The following is a 26125-nucleotide window of genomic DNA, read 5'->3' as shown; positions in this document are numbered from 1 at the left end:
TGAGCAACGATTAAAATACTTCCCGTTACCTATCGATGTATGGATACTTTTATGGTTGCCATCCCCAGTGCAATAGTACAACTTACAATTTACAATCTTTTAGTACAATCTGCGATATCTGGGCATCCACATTCGCCAAAAAATGTGCGGCTAAAACCCCCCGCAAACCGCAAAGCGGCGGCGAAACAGTCGGACAAAAGCGACATAAAGAAACGAAGCGAGAAGAAGACGGGCGAATTAAACAAGTTTCGTTTGCGTGGAACGAAGAATTGCGTGGAAAGAAAGCCAGAGTAGAAGAGGAAGAAGCAGAGCAGCAAATGCAATAATGTTTAATGTCTAAACAAATTCGCCAAGGAGTTGCGTTCTTTTTTTCGAATCGTCATCCGTGAGTGCGTGTATGTGTGCGTGTGCGTGTGTGTGTGTGCATGTTGTGAAGTGGAAAGAGTGGAAATAAAATGAGAGTGTGCAAATGAAGTTGGCCAAGCCCAAAACAGCGAGAATTAATTAAAGCGACTAAGAAAAGTGTCCGTCGCCCAAGGATTATTCACGCCCAGGGGTCACACAACCCACCCACCCCGCCAGCCAACCAAACAAAAACACAGAGAATAGAGTGAAAACCGATCGGCAGCAGGACGCCGAAGGACCCAAAATGAGCGAGGAACTGAAAGTGGTGCTGCGGCGCAGCGAGCAGCATTCCGGTTTCGGGTTTTCGCTACTCGGAACCACCGGACCGCCACATGTCATCTACGACATCGTCGAGAATTCGCCGGCAGCCGATTGCGGAGCGGTAAGTGAAGCAAACACACCTATACACCCAATACACCATTGCAACTGCTCTGTGTGCCTTTGTGTGTGCGGTTGTGCGGTGTGTCATTCCATTCCCGTCTGGGACAGGAGGAGTCCTCACACCGAGCACCCACATGCCACCCCCACATCCACCCACCGGTGACCCCCGCCCATCTATGACTTCATCAACCACCGGGCATTGGAAGCAGCCAGCGAAGAAGCAGAAGCAACAGCTCCCTGCTGGCCTCACTTTTGGCAACGCTTCGTTTTCGCCTACAGTAGAACCTCGTCAAGGCAAACACGCCTTCAGTGGCCTTGAGTTTTCTTAGGAAATGTATATATGTCTCTTACTGTTTAGTTTCCCATGAATACAATACAGCTGGGTTCAAAATTATAGTCACTTTGCATTGTAGGCTTATATTCAATTATAAATTAGTTTCAGGAAACATTTAAAGTTGGAAATTATCTACAAATGAAAAAACACTTGTTCAAACTACTTTAGTTGTGTTTATCAGAGATGTACATAGAAATTGCTGGTGTCCAGTTAAATTATTTCGAACAGTTTCTGACAGTTTCTAGTTCTGACATATTTCCCTTGTGCTTTTCCAGGAATTATTCGCAGTTTTTATTAAATTGGTAATGTACAATGAAATTTTTAAGGATTTTGAAGGATTTCTATAGCGACCAACTGCAGTTACACGCTTTCAAACGGAAAACAAATTATTCATGACGTTTTATCTGACGCAAAGTGTATAAATACACTATGTACTATGTACGTACATAGATAGTGCCATTTTTATGGCAGCTGGTGGCTTGAGTTTTGGAAGTTGGATTGTATGCAAAGCGACCGACTCGCCCCTCGACTGCTGATAAGAATATTTTCCACTTTTCCACGTCTTCTTTTATGGTGATGACCATGGCTGTCTGCTGGCGTATGTGAAAGCATTTCAATTTGCACAGCGGCAAAAAAGCGGAAAAAAGCGAGAAAAGCGCAAATGAGAGTCCTCCGTTGGCGTGTCATCATTGTGTGCCGCTCGTGATGTCATCGTTGCTTTAATTGATGGGCGTCAGGGCGCAGCGAGGGGCGCAGTGAGGGGCGGGGAGTCACACACAAAAGACAGTGTATCAATTTTCTGGCTTGTTTTGCTTTCATTTACTATTTACTGTCATCGCATCGCATCTCGAATGTTTAGAGACGAGTGCAAAAGAAAACAAAAGCGGGTAAATAGCAAATACAGCGAACAAAGTAAGTCAAATAATTTGTCTTTCTTTTGAATAAAATGCCGATATGTTTGCTATTCAATTGTTGTTGTCCGTGTAGAGATCAATTTATTGTCAATTTAATCGAATTACAGACATCGAAGTGATGACTGGAATTCGCATGATATAACAACCAGATAGCGTTTTGTTTATCTAAAAATACCCATTTTTCTATAGGTTTCTTATTTAGCATCATTAAAATATTAGAGACTCATAGAATTTCTGTTGAAAAATCCATCCGCACCATTATCTTATCTAAGTAAATTCAGTAAACAACTCATAGAGAGCAGTTACTTTTCGTTGCCAACCAATTTGGATTTCTCAGAATATGTTTCTTTGCTGCAGGCAGCCAGCGGATATTGGATAAGAATGGACTTTACGTGGGGCCCATTTCAATTGTTATTAATTTCTCCATGCAACTGCAATTCGAAAGAGGTGCAACGCAAAGTTAACAAAATGACAGAATGCAAATGCAGCGCTATAAAAAGCAATGCAAAGACAACAATTTATAAATAAACTTACTCAGGCCGATGCCAACACACACACACACATACATTACTTTGTAATTATCGGACGTGGCAACAAAAAACGATTTACACCAAAACACAAACAGAATTCTCCGACTTTGGTTGTTAAATTTATGCGCCCGACCACCAAAAACACCAAAAACCATCAAAAATCTCCAAAAACTTGGTCCCGAACAAACAAAACAGCAGAAAACAAATCGAAATGCGTGAAAGCAGAGTGCAAAAAACGCGTTGGGAATTTGAAATTGTCGAGATTATTAAGTAATTCCACACAAGCCCAGGTATGATGAAAAGCAACACAAATGCATCGCGGTAATTTTCTTGAGGCAACGAACTGACATGGACATGTACACACGTCTATATATATACATAATATATACATATGTGTGGATCCAGCGGCACGCACTTTTTCAATTTCTTATCGCTTTCGCTTACAACTTGTTGTTATTTTTGTTGCCCGGCTTGTTTGGGGCTGTTTGACTTGTCTTCTATCTACATGCATACATACACGTATGCATGTATGTATGTATCTATGCACACACTGCTTATTAAGTGGGTGTGCAGGAGTCACTTGGCACTTGGGGTGCCCAAAAACAATAGATTAATACACTCCTGCTAACTTATTTTTTCCTTTTTTTTTTTTTAGACATTTCATAATATATTTCCATGACAAACCTTGTGGATTCAATTGATTTGATTTTTTTGACTAAGCTTACAGAAAAAAATATATTAAGGTTTTCAGGCACAAGTTCATGAGAAATTTGATTGTTTGGGGGTCTGTTTCGCTCCACGTTCCCTTCTATGTTTAATTTTTAGAGTTTTCTTGCTTCATTATTTATCTTTATTATTTAACACCGATGAAAATAACTCAATTCACAGCTTACCATATGTAATTATTTTTTTTTTCGAGACCGCTGCCTCTAAAACATAAAACCTAATGAGTAAGCAACGCGTCGGCTCCTCGAATGCAATTAATTTTACTTTTTATACGCCGTCATTCTGGTTGCGGTACAATTTTATTTTTCAATGAATGCACATACATGTGCACATACATAACGCTCTTCTCAACTGGGTGTGTACAAATTGTGTGTATGTTGCATGTGAGTGTCCACGCTGTCGTCGGTTGTCTTTTGTCGCCTTCGCTTTTCCATTTCCCATTTTCTTTGCCTGGCTGTTCTGTTCCCTACTTCGCTGCAGTTGCTGCTCTCTGTTTGTTGTCATTTCTGAATGCATTTGCCGCACGTTTGTTTATTTTCCCACTTCTTCAGCTTGATACATATATCAAGTATATCAAGTATACTCCACACTCGCCAGACGACAAAAGTCTGTGCGTTCCGAGTTGGCTAAGTGGCAAATTGTACATCATTCGCGCCAAAGTACTTGCACATTTTATCAAATCGATTTAAAAAAGTGTTTTATGGGTCTGTGGCATCCATTGAACTACAAATTACACACTAACGACTGATTGCACATTAAAAACCTTTTATAAATATCATAAAATATATATAAACACTTCCTTCTATATAACTATAATTGGACTTTATCAATACCATAGCCTGGTATCCCTAGTTAAACAGAAACAATAACCGCTTCAGTTAAACACCATGCCAAACAAACACACATGATTAAACAGCAAATACACAATTTGCTTGTTGATGTTTTTAGAAATTATTTATATGCGTTTAGTCATTAATCTTTTGGGGTGCCAAGTAATTTGCTCTCTCTTCGCTCGCCACTCAAAATTAATTTTTGCCCAGCTGTTCGGGGAAAAGAATTTAATATTCGCTCTGTTTTTTTTTTTAGGGCAAACAAAAAATCGGAAACGGGCAAAAATAAAATACAAAACCTTTTGAACATCAGTTGTGTATACCTCGGCGGCATTTTTAGGTTCCCTGTTTTTTTGCGCCTCCTTCGAAATTAGTAGCTTCTTTTGTTCTCGACTGGCGTTGTTGCAAAATTCTAACGTTATGCTTAATTACTCGTTAACTGGAAATGACAAACGACTTTTCGCTGTTGCCGCTTTTGTTGTCATTGTTCCCATTGTAGTTGTAGTTGTGTGGCTCCGCCCACTGCGAGTAACAAATTAATTGCCACCGACAAGTCGCAGACAAAAAATAGAAAAATGGAAAAGAAATGGAAGAAGCTCTTAGCTACTTATTGATTTTCCCCCCTTTGGAATGCCTGCGTTGCTGTTATGATCCCGATCTTTCTCCCTCTTTGGCAAATTGTGGGTAATGACAATTGACACGTTCAAGAATAAAACAACAACAACAAGCACAATAAGAACAGCTACAAAACACAAGAGTCGAGCAGGTCGGCAAACTTCAAGCTCTGAAAAGCACAATCCAGCAACAAGCATTCACTCGATTACAATTGCGAGATAGAAGTAAATGTCAAGAGATGGGGATACAGCTGTAGCTTCTGCCTTTAATGCCCTTTTACAGGGTAGTTGGATTTTATACCCCGTATCTGAAGATATCTGATGGCAGAGATCCACAGTTAAGATACTGTATCTGTAACGTATCAGACGGAAATGTCTTAAAGACACTTTTGTGAGTCACAAGTGTGAGATGCTACTAAAAGACTTAAATAGTACTATATTTAAAATATAACCGCTTAGCAGATATTGACTACGTATAAACACATATGACAGGGCATCCGCATAGCTTATCTACGAGCTTGGCCTTATTTATGCACATCTCAATCGGTTCACTTGGAGTCAAAAGTGCAAAAAAGTAGAGTAAACTCGCTTTAATTGAATTACAAAAGCAGGAAAATTGCGCACGCGTTTATTAAGTTGGTTTTCTTGCTGCTTTTTGCTCTTTCTGCTCGACGGAAGCCAGTCGGCCCAGCCCAACTAAATATAGCCGGGCTCGGCTCAGTTCCATGCGACCCGGCTTTTCTTCAGCTAGAGCTTCGTAGCTTCGTAGGGGGTGGTGCCGGTGCTGCTGCCGCTGAGAGGTGGAAATGGAGTGGATACTTGATGGGGATGAGGAGCAGATGGAGATGGAGATGGAGACGGAGGCCTGAGGTGCACACCGGAGTACTCTGTGTGCGCTCCGCCGCTGCGGTTCGTTGCACGCCACGGCACAGCGAACAGCAGTAGCAGTGGCTAAAACAGTCAAAGAAATAATAAGAACAATAAGTGCATAGGCACTCAGCTAGCCGCGACTCCAGCGATGCCGCACATAATCACAAAATATACTTTTTAAGTGTAGGGTTACACCCCGAAAACCAGCGGAATAATGAATCATTTAAAGTCACTGAAAGTTGGCTTATATTATATATGTAATTGCGAACTGAAGCTCACTCACCTCAAAATTTATGACTATATTTTGATGCATCATTTGTCGAATGAAATATTGTAATTCTGAAATTACATACGCTCAAATTAAGTGGTAAGCGGTTTGTTTTTGGGTATTTTTTAGTGGGGCAATCGAATTGGAAATGTGTTGCTAATGTCCTAAACGATACGCGTAGTGACGAAGCGCACCGTAAGAATGTGGAAAAGGACTACGACTGCTGAAAATCTGCTGCGGTCAGTGGAAATGATGTGCAGAGCACCCCTTGAAAGTAGCCATAGCTAGGAGCTAGCCAACTGGCCATCACCTCCTCGGTGGCTGACTCAGATTCAGATTGAGACTCAGGCATGCAAAAAGTGCCGTAGAAAGCTTAGTGGCGAGCGGTAGCAGCGTAAACTTTGCGCTAAATCTCGAGCATTTATATTTGGCGTTGTTTGTGTGCTCGGTGGCTGGCTCACTCATTTATTTGCCCACTCGCTGCTGGGTTTGTGTTCGTGTGTGCGTCCAAGCATTGCCAAAGATGCAACAAATGCAGTTGCAGCACATGCAGCAGCGGCAGCAACGACGGAGCCAACGACCATTTCGGGCGGGTGCAGTGCATCCGATGGTGCTGCCACTTGCCGGCTGTCTGGCTGCAAATGGAGTGGCGGCACTTCTTGTCCCATCTCATATCGTCTCGTCTCATCTCACCTCATTGTTTCCTTTTCATTCCTATTTTTTTTTGTTGGTTTGAAATGCTCAATTAGCCGGCTCGTTTTTCCTACCTACCCCTCTTTCAGATCGCTTTTTACTCCCCCTTCTTGCGACTTTCTGGCCCACATTTGCAAACTTTGGTGGGGCAAATGCTGCTACCAAGGCGAATGCAAATCAATAACAAAAATAAACCCTGCCTATGCACATTGTTTAAAAAAGAACCAAATCGAAATACCTAAACAGGAAAAAGTTTACAAAATTAGTTGGTTTTATCCTTAAAAATCATATTCAAATATCTTCCAGTTCTATACCTCGGACAAGCTGCTGATTCCTAGCTTATTTTCATTCAATATTCAATATTTTCATACATTATTCATAATGCTTTAAATTGAAATGCTACAATGCTTAACAGTTCAGATTCTCTCAGTGTAACTGGCAGCCCGATAAAACACATACACATGTAGACTAACTTTTTGTTTGAAAAACATTTGTTGTTGGTGTCTCTACTTTTCGTGCGTTCTTGTTGCAGTTTGATTTTTATGCGTTTTGCACAAATGCAAATCCCGCACGAGCCGCATTCACACACACTCACATATTCACATATTCGCCAGAGAATTCCACAATGCCAGAGATTCGGACCAACATCCCGTCCATTTCGATTTTCCGGCGTAGAAAGTGCGCACATTTTTCGGATATTTACAATGCAGGGAACACAACACACAGTAAATAGGGGTAATAAAGATGGCTAAACATTTATTTAAGCCTGAGATAAAAATATTCGTGATGCAATCGATACGCTCAAACCTTGAATCTCCAGACCAAACGGGTGCAAATTAAATAAAAGAGAAAAAGCTTAGCGAAAGATTTAAGTATTCATTCCTAAGAGGCAAGAAACTGGATTAAAGTCTCATTATTAAACATAATTTTTTGGATAGCTAGCGAATTTACCCCAAGCCAAATTACTAAATTTGCTTGCGATATTTGCTCCACAAAAAGTGGGGCAAAAATGTAGTGAAATTTGTGCCCGTTAAGATGGCAAGCTTTTTAATTAGGCAGTTAGAAATTAAGCAAACAACTTGCCCCAAAAACCCAAAGAGAGTACATAGAAGAAGGTATAATCTTGCTGAGTAAGAGTGCTTTTTCCCAAAAACCTCTTTATATATTGTCTATGTTTAGTATACATTTTTGGTGACTGGGTGTGAATCACTCAATTCACAATCTCCAGTCGGCGAGCCCATTGGCATAGTTCTGTCAAAGTTCGCACTTTATGAACATAATGGATCGTTCGTCATGTTGTTCCCATCACCGGAATTATTTAGCTAAGCGGTGCAGTGATAGCATCACTATCACTACCGCCATCGCCATTCAGACCATGCGAGCCACTGAAAGCACTCATTCGACTTCCGATTCCCGCGATTACACAACACCCAGCGGAGCATGATAATGAAATAAAGCAATTCATGCTAATTTGTTGCTCCCCCTCGCTTTATTTGGTGCAAATATGAAAGGAAATCCACAATGAGTGTGCCGCAAGGTCGTCAAAATAAATAAAACAGCAAAACGAGCGTGTGTGCTCGCATATATTTGATCTGCTTTTGTCCGGCGCCATTCTGCAGATATTTATTAGTTAAACATGATAAGATGTCGCCCCCTTGAGCCGGAAAGGAAACCCTTTCGAGCCATAGCTCGAAGTGGTTTATTGGTGCTCGGGGCATTGAGTAATCACCATCCAGTATTACATTTAATTCCCTAAACTACGTTCCCTAATTTCTCATTCAGCTTATTCATAGTTTGGTTTCTGCACTGAATAATCTATATTATAATCATAAATTAGCGCAATTTCCAACTTTCTGCTCTCATTCCTATTTCTTTTTTTGTATTTCACATTCGCATTTAATAGGGGGTGTGATTGATGTCCAATGGGGGACCCTTTACCTCTAAGTGCCGTGCTGAAGGACAGAACGTGTAAACAAAGACCAGACGAAGCCGTGTAGAATGCAAATAGCCAGGGAAGTGGCAAAATCATTAGTCCAATAACAGGCTTTCTGATTGAGTGAGAGCTCCATGGGCTCCAAGTGTCTGGCTCCAACCGCACACTCTTACCTCCAACACGGCTCATGCCACGGGTCTCAACATTTTTTCCGCTGAGTGCGTCACTTGTGACGCCCACGTGGCAAGCGGACTGGCTGGCTTCACCTTCTGCCTGCCTGCCTGCACCAACATTGATTTTCTGGGTTCTGGGCGCTCCGGCGAAAAGAGGTTAGTGGGCCTTACCCCCTTACCATTACTGCAGTCTGTCAACGACTCTGCGGCAATAGGAGTCCATAGACCATCCGATGATACTGCCGCATATAACCGTAAAGCGGTGAAGGTAGTGCACGGCAGCGTACTTGACTAGGTCGTCGTATTCGCTAATACAATCAATCAATCCCCTTGTTTGCCCTCACCCACACACACACAACCTGCCAAGTGGGCGTCGTGTTGTTGCTATTGTTAATTGATATTGGTTTAGTTCGTGTCAATAAAGCGTCATTGAACCAAAATCAAAACATACACAAGGAGAGCCCCGAAAAATCGAAAAAACAAACCATTGTTCACTTGGCATTAATTGTGGCCTCAACTAGTCGATTATTGAAAGCAGAATGTGACGTGAATGCTAAATGGTATTTGGTATGGGGTCTATCAGTCCATATGCATTTCACAGGCGATTATGGGGAATTAGGAATTTCCTGATAAGCGTCCCTCTATTTACATAAGTGTCGTGTTCAACTGCTTCCCCTTTAGAATATTCAATATATTAACACTTGTTTTACAGTAAACATGGGCTTCCATTACCGGGACACCTGGGGGTTTCCCAAACCCATTTCGGAAGTAAAGTGATACATTATTTTACATTAAACAAAATATTTCAAGTTATTATGTATCTACGAAAACAATCTTAAGCGGCTGAGGATAGCCCTTTAGTCAGATTCAGTTAGTGCACTTCAATTTAAGGCTATCCCTTGTGACTTCACTATCGGGACATCTCATTGGATCAATCACGGCTGCGATGGCTTATTTTGGTCTCCCCCAAAGTGCAGCTCATCCTCTTGTGGTCGTCTCTTCAACGACCAGTCAACTTTTTTGTGCCTTTTGCAATTTGGAATAGGGGCATGACATTGCGGATAACAAACAGGACTGGTGACCACACCAAATGCGAATAGAGCAGAATGGAATGGATGGGTCGTACAAAATGCAGGAGAGGCTCTGTCCAAGTGTCATTGGTGTCGTTGGGTGTAAAAACAAATCAATTCGAACCAATTTCAATTTGAGCAGCCGGCGGTGCAGCAGAAGAAGAAGATGCGGGGTCACATGCAAGTGCAAGCCAGGGGTCAAAGGGTGCGGATGGAGCGGGTGGCGGACAGGGCGGCAGTGGAGTGTAACTGATTGATTTAACTTTTAACTGTGCAGCCTGCTGGGTGCTGGTTGCTGGTTGTTGGTTGTCGGTTGCTTGACTAGCTCGACTCGACAACTTTGTGCCCAGGGGGCCCACTATCTCAGCAGCAGTATACAGAGGAGCTCGGCTACAACGGATCAATCAAAACTATCTTAATAGAGGGTGCATATTACCGCACAACCCATAAAAAGACGGATGAAAATAAGAAATGGTTTCTCTAGGGGACCCTTCTGGGTTTTGCACATAGTTTCATTGAAAGGGGTTCCACTGTAATCATGTCTTGTAGCTATCGTTCCCTGCTCCCCTTCAGAGCGTGAAAGTGAAATGCAAAAGCAATTTTGTTGGATGCGCTCGACTCGAGTGTGTGTGGTTGTGGCTGTGCATCTGCTGATGACTGCTGGCTGTTTTAAAGTGCCTAATCGAATCTGGAGAAGCTCTGCGCCGCTGTGGCGCTGCAAGCCATTAATCGCGGCTTGTTATCAAAAGGCGGCGAACACGTTTCCAGGTTTCCGAAGTGGCCAAAAGTGGAGAGTGGTTCAGTTCCTTTGTCGTGTTATGCAGATGCTGCCACGGGGGAAAACATCAAATTTGCATTACGGGTTTGACTTTCTTTTCGCCTAGAAATTGCCGGCAAGGGGTGGCTCGTTTGGGTGGCGGCCTGGGTACGGATGTTATGTAAACTCAGTTTGTCGACATTTTTCGGGCGGCACAATTAATTTAAGCACAGTCTTAATTGAATTGCATTGCCGCCCGCGGCAACAGCAGCAATATGTGGCACCCACTCACTCTCTCTCTCTCTCTCTGGCTGCAAAGTTTCCCGGCACTCTCTCTTAGCCCAGTTTTCCCCCCATATCCGGCTCTCTCTATCGCTCTCTCGTCTTGGCCAAATGCAGAGTTCTCTCTTGCAGACCCACGATTTCCCAGCAGTTCCACCGAGCGAGATATAGTGAGAGCATAAATTAGTGCGACTTTTAGTTTTAATTGCCGCCCGCAATTCGCGTCAAGTGTCTCCGAAGGAAGCACACACCCAACATCCTGCCCTCCAACTTATATGTGTATATACATATACCATCCTGTGCATTAATAATAACCGACGCAGCCAAGTCAGGAAGGCCATTGAGGAGCAGAACTAATTATGCAATAATAGTACAAAAGTAATTTGAGCTCCCTGTGCATGCATTTGCCATGAATCCAGGAGGCGCGTGTCGCCGCGTATCCAAACCCAAAATCCCCAATGCTAGCTGGGCCTGGCATAGCATATTTATTGAATAATCTATGAGTGCTGGGGCTGGCCGGAGGTGAAGGTTCCTCCACGTACCACTCAACCCCGGATACGGACACCGAAAAGCTCTTCAGCTTGTGTTCCTACGTCAGCGTCAGCAAGTAAATAAGGCGCCAATGTCGTCCCACGTTGTGATTTCATGCTGTTTTTCACCCGCCCGACAGCTCTCCCGCAATTTCCCGCATTTCCATCGAGAAGAAAATTAAAAATAGTTTACAAGTGCCGACAGCCCAACATGCGAATAATAATAACAAAGCCCAGTCTCTGCCAGTCGAGCCGAAGGAAAATCAATAGGCTTTCTGGCGTTGTCAATAGAATCGAGGGGCATTGCCAGTGATTTGCCTACTAAATGTGCCTCTCTGCTTCTCCATTTTGCAGGTTGAGGCCGGGGATGTCATCCTCAAAGTCAACGGAACGGATGTCCATCGCTACACAACGAAGGAAGGTGAGTGGGTGCCTGCTGGGCATAATGGAATGCTGTCGGAGAAAGCTGTGAATAATTAACCGAAACATATTTTTGAACAGTTCTCAAATGCCTGCGCCTGTCGGAACAGCTGGTGACCTTGGAGCTGAAGCGAGGTAGGTGGAAATGTACACCATTCTTCGAGGATGCAAACCGGTTTTGATCCGAACCAAACCAAACCGAACCGAACCTAACTGAACTGAACCAAACTGCTTTTCTAATTACCATGATTTGTTCAAGGCTTTTAAATGGTTCATCGGTTTGCTTAAGAATCAAAAACTAATATTCACCCTTACCCCTCAGATCCCAAGCTCAAGGCGCGGATCAAAGAGCAGCTGGCCAACACCCAGAGTCCGCACTATGTGGACATTGAGTCGCCGAACATCTACGACTACCACAGCAGCAGCACCAACTCCTCGCCGAATCACCGGCCAAACGCTGGTGGTAAGGGGGCGGCGACCACGCCCTCGCAGAGCGGACTGCGCTACAAGTCGCCCACGCACTTGCCCTCGCTGCGCCAGAATTCGTCGCCACTGCTGGCGAGTGGATCCACCACGACCACAACCACCGCCACGCATACGCACAGCCACAGTCGAAACTCCTCGGCCAGCTCCACCAAGATCAAGGTGGTGGAGACGAGCATCACCACCTCGACCACGAACGTAGTGGGTCTCATATCGCCCACTGGTAGTGTTGGTGGTGTTGGTGGCGAGGCCACCTCGCCCACCTTCCGCCCCTCACGCATTCCACAGGCGCTCACCAAATGTGCCGTACCCAAGCCCGTGCCCGTACTCCATTCGCCGCAGAATAAGCGTCCACGCCCTTCGCAGATTCCGACAAAGGCGGCGAACGGAAACGGGAACGGGAACGGACACACCGCCCATCTGCCGCCGCAATCGCTGCAGCACTCCAACAGCTACAGCGGCAGTCCGGTGACCAGGCAGCGGTTTGCGGATAGGGAGCCGGAGCGGGAACCGGAACCGAACTCGGCGCCACCGCAGCCGGCGAAGGCGCCACGCTTTGAGGCTTACATGATGACCGGCGACCTTATTCTCAATCTGTCCCGGACACCGCAGACCAGCAATCCGCTTCCCGCCCAGGCCAAAAAGGTAAGTGATCAATAAAACCAATATAGGGAAAACCTAAACAAAGCTTTTTTTTTGCAGGTGGACAGCCTTAGGGATTCACCCAGTCGTCTGGTAAATCCGCGTATCAACGGCGCACTAGCACCGCGTGCCTCTGGTGAATCCTCGCCCACGTCCTCCTCCTCGGTGGACTCGCCCACAAACACCAGCTCTGATTCCGTGAAGCGCGAGGCGAAGCTGCTGCAGAAGCAACAGCAGCAGCAGCATACTTACCAACAGCAACAGCAGCGGGACAGCATCAACAACAGCTACAACCGCAAGGATTCGCTGACCAACGATACGCTGCTAATGTGCGAGGAGTTGGAGCCGGACGAGGAGGCCGAGTATGTCCTGGAAGAGGACAACAAACAGCAGCGGCAGCGCCAACAGCAACAACGATACCGCCAACAGCAGAATCAGCAACGCTACGAATACTACCAAAACGAGGACGAGCTGGAGGAGCAGGAGGAGGTTGAGGAGGAGCGCGAGGAGGATCAAACTCACTACGACATCACCAATATCGAAACCTATCAGAGCGGTGTGGGCCGGGGCGACGACGATGACAGTGATCGGCAGTGCCTGGTGGACGACGACGATGATGATGATGCCTACGACGATGAGGAGAACGATGCGGGCGACGAGGATTATTCCACCAACTCGCTGGGCTCCGGTTCAGCCAAGCAACGATTGCGGGCGTTGAAACAGCGCACTGCCACCCGCCAGCAGCAACGAAATCGGGATGCCGTCGACTGTGCGGGCCGCTCCGGATCGGGATCTTCATCTACCACGGTCAAGAGCGAGGCTGGCGGCCTGGGCCTAGATGAAACCTCCTTCTCAGTGCCAACCTCTCCGATCTCGCTGTCGACGCCGCTGATCGACAAGGAGACAGCCAACTCGGTGCCCACGAGCCCGGAGCCCAGTTCGCTTGTTCCGGAATCGAGCAGCGGCGCTGGCGCCGGAGCCGTGGTGGTGCGCCGGCACAATGGACATGTGGTGCGGAAGTGTGATGCCGCCGGTTTCCGCACCAGCAAGTCCGAGGACCATCTGCAGCAGATCCAGCGCGAGGGCATCGCCGCCGTGATACCCATCGACATTGATGAGGATGTGAATAGCTCGCTGAACACGCTGCTGGACACGCGTCAGGACTCCGAGGACTCGCAGGTGAGGCGTCGCCGCGCTTAGGCACTACCACTCCACGCAGGATAGTCCGCCGGATAGAGCTAGACAGCGAACAGTCGAATTTTCCTTCCGCCAGATCTCCCCCAGAACACTTGACACTCGTAGTTGATGAGTTACTATCCCGATCTCCGTTTTAAAGTGCTTATGTAGAGTTCGGTTTTCGTTAACTGGTTTCTGTAGTCTGTTGACCATATATGTATATGTGTTTGCGTGTGTGTTAGCCATTGCATTGTTCTGTAAGCCATTCATATCATCTAATCATCCCTAGACCTAGACCCAAACCAAAACCCACTGTTTTCTTGCTCACTTGTTAACTTGTTACCTTGTTACTTTGAACTTGCCTACCTAACTTAACTTACTTACTACTAAACAACTCTCTGTCTATCTTACTCTCTTGTTTCGCGTTTCTTTCTTCTTTCGTTTTCTCGTTTCCTACTTTGACTCTTCTCGAATCGATTTGAAATGCGCAATTTATTGTCTCCGTGAGCTTTCTAGTCGATGGCCACTGTAATTGTAAACAACTCGTCACTGGCCTCGAACAACAACGAGGGCGAGCAGACCGACAACCGCAGCAGCAGCAGCAGCTCCAGCGACAACAATAACTGCAGCAGCAACACCAGCGAACCAGCAGCAACTGCAACTGCAACGGCAACTGCAACAATCATGACTGCAACATCAACGAGAACGATGAACTGCAGCAGCAAATTAAACTATATTTTATGCAAAAAGGTTGCCATTTGCATAGTTGGCATGCTGATTAATGTGACTTTTGATTTTGATTTCGTTTCGATTTTGCCGATTTTGATTTTTTGCCTGCGCTTGGAAAACTTTTGTACGTAGAAGATGAGAACCTTTCGACACCAAACGCTTGTCCACAACGTACATACACCACAACACCCGAACCAAATGCATACCACCTAAGTTTCTGACACTCACACACAGAACAGACACCGAACGCGCTTTCAGCACTCGGAAAATTGTTTAGGACTCCACAGAGAGATTGGGCAACGGCAATGGAAATTCGAGATCTGACAAAAAAATCCATAGAGCATAAATCGATTAACGACAACTTTGAAAACCTTGTTACTTCCGTATTACTAATCTCTGGTTTGTTGCAACTCCTATAGGCATCGGATCGCGATCGGATCGTGTGGACTTATAATGCGCCACTCCAGCCGCACCAGTTGGCGGCTCTCCAGCGACAGCAGCAACAGCAAGAGCAGCAATTCCAGCAGCAGCAACAGCAGCTCCACCAGCAACATCTGCAGCAACAGCAGCAGCTCCAGCAGCAGCATCAGCAGCAACAACAGCAGCAGCAACTCTACGGTCAGCAATCGCATTCAAATTCACATTCAAGTTCCATTAGTTCGTCGCCCCAGCACTCGGCTGTGGGCAGTCCGGCCTCGCCCACGTCGGTTTCCTCGTCGGTGATGTCCTCGTCGGGCTCCAAGGGCGCCCTGGGCCTGGGCAGCAGCAGCAATGGTCCCATGGCCGCCGTGCAGCAACAACAGCAGCAGCGGGAGCAGGGCGGCCAGGTCGCGCATCCGCCCAGCGGGATTCCTGGTTTGCTTAGCTGCCCAGGTGGTGGGCCCGGAAACAATGGTGGTGGTGGAGGCATTGGTGGTGGTGGCAACAACGATCAGAGCGTCTCAGAGGCCATTTCGAATATATCTAGTCCCGACTACCAAGACGACGATAATTTATTGAGTTCTCGCGATATTCTAGGCGGCATGGTACTTAGCGATCCCAGTGATTCGGACTCCACCATTCTCGTATCGGACGCGGCCGCCCAGCAGCGCCAGCAGCTTAAGCAGCAGTTGCGCGCCCAGCAGCAACAGCAGAGGGAAAGGGAACGGGATAGGGATCGAGACAGGGAACAGTCCGAGCACAAGGTGGTCATCCAAGTGCGCGGCCTAGACAGCAACAGCAGCGGCAGCGGCAACTGTACTAACGGTCGCTCCGAGGAGGATGTGGTCACACTGACGGACGAGCCGCTGGGCACGATGACTGTCGGTATGCGGGACGCCTCGCCGCCCGTCTCCGACGATGGCAGCGATGTGGAGTCGCTCCACTCGTATCACTACTCGCCCAAGGCCGTGGACATGCCCTCGGCCATACGCCTGGCCAAAAGACTGCACTCCCTCGACGGTTTCAAAAAGAGCGATGTGTCGCGACACCTCAGCAAGAAGTGAGAATGCAGATCTTATTAAATAATTATTTAATTTTATTATTAAACAACCTCTTCCTCTTGCAGCAATGACTTTAGTCGTGCGGTGGCCGATGAGTATCTCAAGCATTTTACCTTTGAGAAGAAATCACTTGACCAAGCGCTGCGTGAGTTCTTGCAGCAGTTCTCGCTGTCCGGCGAAACGCAGGAACGGGAACGGGTGCTGGTGCACTTTTCCAAGCGCTTCCTCGACTGCAATCCTGGCACCTTTAACTCACAGGACGCCGTGCACACGCTGACCTGTGCCATAATGTTGCTGAATACGGACTTGCACGGCCAGAACATGAATCGCAAGATGAGCTGTGCGGAATTCGTCGACAACCTGGCAGATCTCAACGATGGCGAGAACTTTCCCAAGGATGTGCTCAAGTCGCTTTACCAGGCCATTAAGACCAAGCCGCTTGAGTGGGCACTGTAAGTGGCGAAACACAATGTCTTCACTTTAAGCTTTATACCACGTATACGACGTATTCTTCCAGAGATGAAGAGGCAGGTGATCTGCAGCAGCAAAGAGCCAACAATAGTGCCCTGGGCAATGTGGGCCACAATCCCTTCCTTGATCCCCCGGAACTGGCCACAGCTGTGGAATACAAAAAAGGCTATGTGATGCGTAAATGCTGCTATGATAGCAGCTTTAAGAAAAGTAAGACTTATAAAAGTGAAATGAACAAATCAGTATAATTTACTATTGTATATTTACAGCTCCCTTTGGCAAACGATCCTGGAAGATGTTCTACTGCACGCTGCGTGATCTTGTGCTGTATTTGCATAAGGATGAGCACGGTTTTCGTAAAAGTCAAGTAAGTACCATGACCCAGCAGTTAGCACCTTACTTACGTACTTTCAAATTGTTCAACAGATGTCCGACAATCTGCACAATGCAATACGCATACATCACGCACTGGCCACCAAGGCCAACGACTACACCAAGAAGCAACATGTGTTCCGGCTGCAGACGGCCGACCAGGCCGAGTATCTGTTCCAGACTAGCGACTCCAAGGAGCTGCAGTCGTGGGTGGAGACTATCAACTACGTGTGCGCCGCTATATCAGCGCCTCCGCTCGAGGGCGGGGTGGGCAGTCAGAAGCGATTCCAGCGCCCGCTCCTGCCCAGCAAGCAATCCAAGCTGTTGCTGGTGGGTACCACAAGCTCGTCACGCATGTACAGTTCGCTAATCTTATTACTGGTGTATTGCAGAAGGAGCAGTTGGATTCGCACGAGGTGCAGTTGGCGCAATTGGATCAGGAGCTTAACGAGCACAAGAAGGGTCCTATTCCCAGCAAGGGCTTAGCTCTGCAGAACTACAAGGAAAAGGAGAGCTACTTGCAGTATGAAGTAAGTTTTTACCAGCTTTCCTAATGAATCGAAATTATAAAAGTTATTATCTTTAGCTTCGTCGCTACCGCACCTATGTGAGCATCCTGAGCGCCAAGATGCTGGCTGACCAGCAGCAGCTGGAGCTGCAGGCGCAGCAGCCGACTCCAGCGGCGCTCGAGGAAGAGGCCGACACATTCCCAGTGGGCACCACCACCGCCTGCCCGCCACCCACGCCGCAAAGTATTAACCAGAAGGATCAGCAGAAGGAGCAGCAGCAACAGCCAACGAACAGGTACAGTCAGCAGCAACGCCCCAGCGGCAGCAGCTCCTCGTCCTCCGCCCATGTGCAGCAGGACATTGGCTGACGCGTAATGGGAGTTTTCTCAGCTTGTGTGGTTTAAGCGATCGCTCCGATCCATTCGTTATATTACTTTCTTGTCCTTAGCTACATGTTTAACTGTTTCTTTTGCTTTCGCTTTCGTTGTTATTTTGTGTTCAGCTGCTTTTCCAATATTTTACTGTTGTGTTGTTCGTTCCGCAGTCCGCCCAGGATCTCGGTGTCGACCAATTTGGCCTGGCACAAGCTGTTCTGGGACTCAGTGTGCTGCGGAGTTCTGTTGTGTTGCTGGCATTTCTGTACTGTTGCCACTGTTTTGCCCTAATCCTTTCTATGTGTAAATATATTTCGTGTGTGTTCTTTTTGTTTGGCATTTGCTGGCATCAATTTACCACATCCCTACATATACAAGCTTTTATTTTGAATAGTTTTAACTACGATACGTATAACAATAACTGAATTCAGACTTAAGTGTTGCGCGTAGGCAATTAAAACCACGAGGAGATGGAGAGACCCCTAATGTAATTAGTTCTTATGTGAAAATGGTTTTATTTTGGAAGCAACCACAACCACACAACATGCTGTGAAAACTCAATGAACAATTCGTAATTGATAATTAGGAATTTAGAAACCCAAACGCTCGACCGTTTCAAACGATTTAAAGTCAAGATTGGAATAGTTAACTATAGAACGCAGTTTTTTGTAGCACTAGTAGCAATCCAAAGTTTTGGCGTTAATGTATACAAAACAAAATTATATTTAGAAACGAAATTAAAGAATTGTAGAAAACACAAATGTGGTTCACTAGTAGCAAACGTTTACGTTTAAGCCTAAGCTAGCGGCATTCAAAATATACATGCAAACAACATAATCACACATAAAAAAAGGATTATACCAGTTTTACAAACCCGCACACATCCAACAAATAGATATACAATTTAAGTAGACGGAATCAATTAAGCCATCCCACATCCACACACTACACAAATTGCTGGTGACTTCACCGATGTACCATATTTGACTCATGCTAACCCGACGACATTTGGTGACCCCAGGCCCTAGGTGAACCCAAAGCAGTTGCCGTCACTCGTTGCCCGTTGCCATTATGTTTTCCCGTTCAAATGCGTTGCTACGTTCCACCCAAGTGAAAAGTGAAAAGCAAAACCCAAATGGAAGAATTCTTCAATCTTACAGATGGTTCGATGTCTTCTGCTGCTGTTGCCCACTCTGGCGGCACTTTATCCATTCGAAAAGCCTTTAAACAACTTAGTCTCTTGCCAAGATTTAGCCATCAGCCACAGCACACGCAGCACCACAACTCAGAGGCTAGTGATCTGCTCCAAGCTCTAAGAGGTGCTCCTTGTAAATGCTCTGACCCGTACTGACCTGATCACCTGTCCTATTAAATGTGAGCAGGCCGAGGCCAAAAGTCTATGTTAATTGTTAACTCTTCAGTGTCTAGCTTGGCTTAGTGCGATCCTAAACGAATTACCTCCATCCGACACCCCATTTTTTGTTTCACATCACGATTGCTAACCTCGCTTATCGTTCTACACTTGCAGAAAAGAGAAGAAAAAGAAATAATTACGTTTTATTTCGCTCTTGATTTCGATCATTTCAAAACTCGCATACCAACACACACACCTACATCACAATCCCCGCCTCCTGGCTATCGGTAAGTGCCAAGTCCTAGATTGAACCTACCAGCAATTTCGACTTATGCGTGTAACTATCTTTTCTCTCCCCACCAGAGAAGCAGGCGATTGAACGAATTTGAATAGAATACTCCAAAATGCCACGCTGCCTCCGACGGGAACACGAAACAGATCAGATCCACAGAACCACTGAACCACTGAACCACTCACCCACTCGCATACTCAGCACCACTCACGCCACCACCCAACACCCACTTACACTCAAGCGTTGCGGCTGTGCCGTGTCTGCCACTGAAGAAATTCGGAATTCGTGCACATTCAATTACTTGAACCCCATCGGGGTTCTTTCTCGAGGAAGAGATCATTTGAGACAATTAGACTACCAACGCGATAATTAACGAGGGAGAATTTTACGTTTGAAGGTCGTTCATCAGAAGACATCGGCATAATCTCGGCAATCAAAGGTTAATCAAGAATTCAAGCACTTGATTTCATATGTATAATGCTTCTTATCCCCCCAAATGTGGGTACTCGAGATCGGTTTCACCTGATTTAAAGCTACACAGCCTCGATTCGAATCGATTCGAATTTGAATTATCGTTCATATTTGCTTCGCCAAAGATTCTGCTGGACGGCTGTTTAGGAACGAGAATGAAAACTGCTTATACACATAGACTTATTATTACAAGAGTTGATAAACAATACTTACATCATTACCTATGCTATCATTATAAATGATAAAAATAAATTATAAATTAATGAACAATATCTCTACACAACCAGAAGATGGTGAACATCGGCAGTAACAATAACGAAATGAGAAAGAGGACGAGCGCATTAGCATTAAACCTAAGCAATTACTACCATACCATGTACGACTTGTTTTTGGTCTTTTGCGATACATTATCACATTATCTGTGTAGGTACACTTACTCCAATATTATGTACGGATTAATATATTTATTTAAACAATTATCGGTTGATTACGCGACATGTCCATGTAGCTAGAATATGAAATTAATATCGATTACGGGGTAAAGAGAGCTGGAGGAAACAATAAATTTAAATGCATCATATATTTTTGAATATATTATGATTATTGTATTGTGTAATTATGTAAATGCAGATTATATAACATTGTTTATAATCATTTTTAACAATTCTACTGAAACGGCAATAAATTCGAAAATACAAACTAAAAGTGAACGCAACTTGCCTGCTAACCAAGCGCGCCTAGATGTATGCATATTGTATATTTATTTAGTCAACCATTTTAACTGGCTTACGAGGGCATCACTTAGTTTCTAAAGCAATACCCTTTCGATAACAATTCATTTAAGACAACTTGCTAACTTATGGCAAGAAGGGAAACAAGCAGACGAACGTGGAGACGGTGATTTTTATGTGAACATTTATTACTAACTGATAAGCTTTGAGTAAACTTAGGAAAGCCGTTATACTATGCATATACACGTATATATATATGAACTATATATAGTATATATGAATGCTCGTGTGAGCAACCAAACAATTACGATATGAATCATTAAATACTTCCAAAAGCATTAAATCCCTGCAGTTTATCTAGTCCTCCGTCTTGAACGTAAACGAGGTATCCGTCTCCACCAGCATGTTTTCCAAACGCAATCCCAACTGGCGTCGCTGCAGATCCACCTTTACCACCGATGCCACAATGCGATCGCCAATACTCAGCTGTGCATCATTCATGTGACTGTTGTGTATCAGGCCATCGCGCTCCACTCCCACATCCACGAAGGCGCCAAACTGGGTTACATTGGTCACGGCACCTGTATGTCGGAATAGCTTCCATAAGTCTATGTATGAAATGGGTATCATGGTCTCCACTTGCCAGTAACCACCTCGCCTATGCTGAGATCATCCAGCCTCGTTAGGCCCTGCTTGAAGAGTGGCCTCTTGTCCAGATCTGCTCGATAATCTTGCAGCAATTCGCGCTGCAGGGCAACCAACAGGAACTCCAACTGAAAGAAAATAGATTTTAAAATATTTGAACTTTGCATTAGGATAGCGGGCACATCCTTGAATACAACTGGGTAAAGGGTTGTTCTGTGCCAAATATTAACATGTAGTAAAGGAGAGAATGGCACTTACCCGCTCCATGGGTAGCTTGTGCTGCTTGGCAATGCGATCGAGTTTCGACTGAGACGCGGCAAACTGCTTGATGCTGGCTATAAAGCCAGCCTTGCCCACATCCGACAGCTTTAAGTCACATTCTCCGACGATACTGAAAGCACAAAAAGTATTTAGTTTTAGAGTTTAGATTTCAAATTTCCAATAATAATGATCGCCAAACTAAAGCAACAATATGAGGAGCGCTGGCATTATCCACCAAGTCTGCCGCCCGCCAAGTTTCGGTATGTGGCATGTGGAAAGGTCCCATTTTACGGTCACAACGACAAGCCGAAGTATAAGCCCTGCTGGCAGAATCCGCTCAGTGTGCCGGACCAAGCTCGCTTTGGAGTTTGCTGGGAGTATCCGCCGGAGCGGTACAAGCGACGTCCGCTTCCGCCACCGTGCCGAGGATCGACCATTCCCATCCATTTGCTGAAGCCAACTTTTAAGCATTGTGAGAATATCTACTCCCGCTACGATTTTAAGCTCGAGCAGTGTGTGCACGAGCAAACTCTAGTTGTTGACCAGGAAATGAAGGTTATAAAGAATGAGCTGGAGCAGGCCAAAGCATTGCAGATTGAGAAGGTTAAGGAGATGCGTTACCATGGAGTGCGCTATCGCATTTTGGCCGGCTCGACCGGATGCACCAAGACTTATCCTGAGTACCTAAGCCGGATGACCGAAGAGCGCGCCCTTTGCGAGTTTCAGAGAGCCTACAATATCGTTAATCAGTCCAAGTAAGTCTATTTAAACTCCGCGACCACTGCTAATTTAATTAACTTTTCAGCACCGATTTGAGCAATTTATATCTGGACATGCGTGAGTCTAAGAAGGAGCTGGATCAACGCGTATCCAGGTTGGACCGGTCTTTAGATAGTACATACTTAAAAGATCTAGATTCGGTGCTGCAAATAATCGAGAATCTAAACACATATTTCTTTGGCGTGATTGTGAAACTGAAGACCTGGGCGGAACTGATGGACCCTATGAAAGAGCACTCTATCGAGGACTATCTGGGGCTTTTGAGTCTGGAGACAGACTTCCGAACATTCATGAGCGCCGGCATGGAGAACTGCACCTGCAAGCGGTGCGACAAAAAGGATCCCTTGAAGCCGTACCTTCCCTGCTGGTGTCAGCTGGAAACCAGCGAAGATATTACAAATCCTAAGAATTTCGATGATGATTGTCCAAAGAACATTGCTGTCATCACGCAACGCGACAGTGACATTGTGACACCTAGTGACACCTCCTTGTTAGTGAGGGCGGCGGATGAGAAGGCCAGGCTTGCAGCGGAACAACCTTATTTGAGTGTCTCATAATTTGCTTATCACTAACATTTATTGGTTAATAAAGTCACTTGGAAATTGTACTCACCTTTCCACAACTTTATAGCTCTCCGGATGCACCCAAGTGCAATCTAAAGGATTCTGTATCCGGCCTCCAACGCTTAGGGGTTCGATGCGCACAAAGCCGGCGCACTGGACAAACGATTTCTCCCCTATGGTTCGCACCGAGAGCAGATCCTTTCGGGTTTTAAATGGTCCTTTCTGCGTCCGATACTCAATGATCTTCTCTGCTTTCTTTTCCGACAGACCAGCAATGTGTCTATATGGTGGAGAGTTTTAATAATATATCACTTATTGGACCGTTGATTACACTTACTTCAGCACACTCAGACTGGCTGTGTTGAGGTCCACTCCAACATAACTAACACATTCGGAAACAACGTCCTTCAGCGATTCCGTCAAAATCTTCTCGGAAACATCGTGCTGGTACATACCAACTCCCAGGTGTCGAGGCTCTATCTTAACATATTCACTCAACGGATCGTTCAAACGACGCGCTATGGACACTATACAAAATATGTTCAATATATTTATCATTGGTTATCTTTTCAATTGATCTTTGTCCCAACCTGCACTCCTTTCGTTTGTATCCATTTCGGGAAACTCCTTGGCGGCCACATCGCTGCAGGAGTAAACAGATGCACCATTCTCGTTAACGATGCTGTAGCGAATGCTCCTGCCGTCCAGAACGCCGGCGTGAAACATATCGGTTAGCCAGTGCTCAGTTTCGCGACAAGCGGTACCATTGCCCAGGGCAATAATTTGGCAGCTTTTAGAGAAGGCAAAAATTACGTATTTATATTTCGCTTTGTAAATCTAATTTAAAATATATATACTTGTGATCTGAAAGAAGCTGAACTAATTTCTGTTCAGCAGCCCTCTTGTTTGACCTGGCACCATGAGGGTAAATGACACCAGTGTCCAGCACATCCGCAGTTTCGGATATGACCGCCAGTTTGCATCCATTCGTGTAACCAGGATCTATGCCCAAAATGCGTTCGCCTTTCAGGGGCGACATCAACAGTAGTTGCTTCAGGTTCTTGGCAAACACATCGATGGCTGCCTTTTGGCCCTTTTCTTTTAGGTCGGCTCGAATCTGCCTGCACATTAAAGGTTGCACTGTAATTAGACACATATTAACATAACTTTTGGGCTTTCAATGTGTTGAATTTCTTACACTTTTTCGCGTAGCACTCATCTAAAGATTTCGTGAACACCTCCCTTCTTAAAGGATATTGCAAGCCTTCGTTCATGTACTGATCGCTTATAAAGCGCATAAGATCTCTTTTCAGGTAATCGTTCGTTTCTAACTTGACAGTAAGAAATTTGTGCTTCTCCCCACGATTGATGGCTAACATTTGATGAGGTTTTATAGTTTTTACATCACCCTGGAAGTTGAAATAATTCTCAAACTTTGAGCTGTCCAATTTTTTGTCTGCAATGCCGCTGGATCCCTTACTGGAGCTTGCTTTACCAGAAGACTTAGACGATGTCGCCTCTTTGGTCTTGTTGCACTTGAGGACTACCCGGTGCACATTTTGTCTAGAAAGATATAGCACAAAATGTCAATAAAAAGAGCTACTTTTTAGGAACAACGACTTACAATCTTCGTATTTCCTCCAAAACATTTGTGTTCTTGCTAATTTTGTGAATAATAATATTGCAGATTCCAGCCATTACAAGTGCCTCCGTAGCCAAGGCCTCGTTACCGCGATCCACAATTACAGAAAGGTTGACCTTAACTGTTGAACCGTACAGCAAACGATCAGCGTACTCCTCCAAGCCCAAAGCTTTGGCTCTTTCCGCCAAAGTGCCCTTACTGGCCGGCTTATATGGAGCATATAAGAACTCCAGTTCTTCGTTGGTCTTAGCGCACATCAGCTCCTCTCTAATTTCCGCATTTATGCTGTTTTCGCGCTCCAATTGACCGACAATATGCTCAGCTTTTTTCCGCAGATCGACAATTTCTATGTACGTATTCCGAATGTCTCTAAGGCGATCTGGAGCCATGTGATCCACCAAATCTCGACGGTACCTGTCAACGCATAAATATCAATGCGAGAATATTTATATAAATAATAGGCGTACCTGCAAATAAAAGGTATTGTGTTTTCATTCTCGAAGAGCTGTACAATATTTTGCGCTGCCTGCGGTTGTATGTTCTCCGTTTCGGCCAAAAGCTCGTGGATGTTCCACACCTTTCGTCGGCCCCAGAAGGAACTGCGTCCAGTGGAAGACATCCTGCTGGAGCTGGCCACAATACCGTCTGGTTGTGTCATTGCTGTTGAGGGCACAACGTCCCCCTTCTCAGGAATGGTCTCATTGGCTGCAGCCTTCAAGTCCTTTTTATCCTTTCTGGTGCGTTTTCCTTTGGGAGCCGGAGCCTCGGAACTGTTTTCAGCGGCTACAGGTTCACTTCGATGGTTTGAAGTTGACGGTGCGTCCTGGACTACCGATTCCTGGTTGGTCTCATTGGGACAAGCATTCTCGTCCTCTTTTTCTTTGCCGACCCGCTTTTTCTTGCGAGCTGGTCCCTCAGCAGCTGCATTTTTGGATGTCGGCCAGCGCTGGCGTTTGGTTCTGTAAGGATATATGGTAAATATACTCTCCTTAACGAGATTACGGGGTATCACTTACACGCCGGCTAGCGCATTTGCAGCGCGATCTATCCTGCGACTTTTGGTCTCCTGCGGCCTGTAATCATCGTTTTCCGTAAGATTCAGTTCCTCATCTGAGTCGGAGGAATCAATTACCAGCGTTTTTGTGGCGACAGCGCGTCGAGGTCTTGTGGACATGTTGAACAACAGGACTGTGAAACTGAGATTACAAATCTGGGTTGTACTTTAATCTTAATTTACTTGTATCTGGCTACACCTAAAGGTGTTATCTTTAGATTAATTTTTTCTTAAATACATGGTTAATAAGCACAATATCAATATTTATTAGCCATTCACTTTATATTAATAAAAAAGGTTAAAACAGAAGAGCTTAACAATTTCGCGTGCCACACTTATGAGCGCAAATTCGTAAATATTCGATT

The 26125-nt window shown here is 45.3% G+C and overlaps 3 protein-coding genes across 3 annotated transcripts; 2 read left to right on the top strand and 1 right to left on the bottom strand.

Annotated features, from left to right (window-relative positions):
• Positions 1-8: 8 nt before the first annotated feature.
• LOC6555136 lies at positions 9-21158 on the top strand. The gene is made up of 15 exons (XM_026983996.1): positions 9-787; positions 11665-11731; positions 11812-11865; positions 12053-12858; positions 12916-14034; positions 14548-14781; positions 15180-16240; positions 16307-16693; positions 16759-16922; positions 16982-17079; positions 17139-17414; positions 17477-17614; positions 17671-17888; positions 19496-19608; positions 19685-21158. Exons 1-14 carry the CDS (start codon positions 650-652, stop codon positions 19515-19517), a joined length of 4782 nt encoding a protein of 1593 aa, XP_026839797.1. The 5' UTR covers positions 9-649; the 3' UTR covers positions 19518-19608; positions 19685-21158.
• On the bottom strand, positions 20991-26122 carry LOC6555134 (uncharacterized protein YdcI). Its single transcript, XM_001982213.3, has 11 exons — positions 25723-26122; positions 25174-25665; positions 24689-25120; positions 24263-24627; positions 23922-24204; positions 23655-23854; positions 23402-23591; positions 23114-23344; positions 21719-21851; positions 21459-21588; positions 20991-21396 (listed from the first exon to the last, which is right to left on the bottom strand). Exons 1-11 carry the CDS (start codon positions 25878-25880, stop codon positions 21173-21175), a joined length of 2838 nt encoding a protein of 945 aa, XP_001982249.2. The 5' UTR covers positions 25881-26122; the 3' UTR covers positions 20991-21172.
• Positions 21826-23108, top strand: LOC6555135. Its single transcript, XM_001982214.3, has 2 exons — positions 21826-22476; positions 22527-23108. The coding sequence occupies exons 1-2, from the start codon at positions 21908-21910 to the stop codon at positions 23056-23058; spliced, it is 1101 nt and encodes a 366-aa protein (XP_001982250.1). The 5' UTR covers positions 21826-21907; the 3' UTR covers positions 23059-23108.
• Positions 26123-26125: the final 3 nt, after the last annotated feature.

The sequence above is a fragment of the Drosophila erecta genome, unplaced genomic scaffold (assembly GCF_003286155.1).
Source record: "Drosophila erecta strain 14021-0224.00,06,07 unplaced genomic scaffold, DereRS2 tig00000000-arrow-pilon, whole genome shotgun sequence".
Lineage (NCBI taxonomy): Eukaryota > Metazoa > Arthropoda > Insecta > Diptera > Drosophilidae > Drosophila > Drosophila erecta.
The sequence above is the reverse complement of the archived record's forward strand: the minus strand, read 5'-3'. Positions and strand labels throughout refer to the sequence as shown.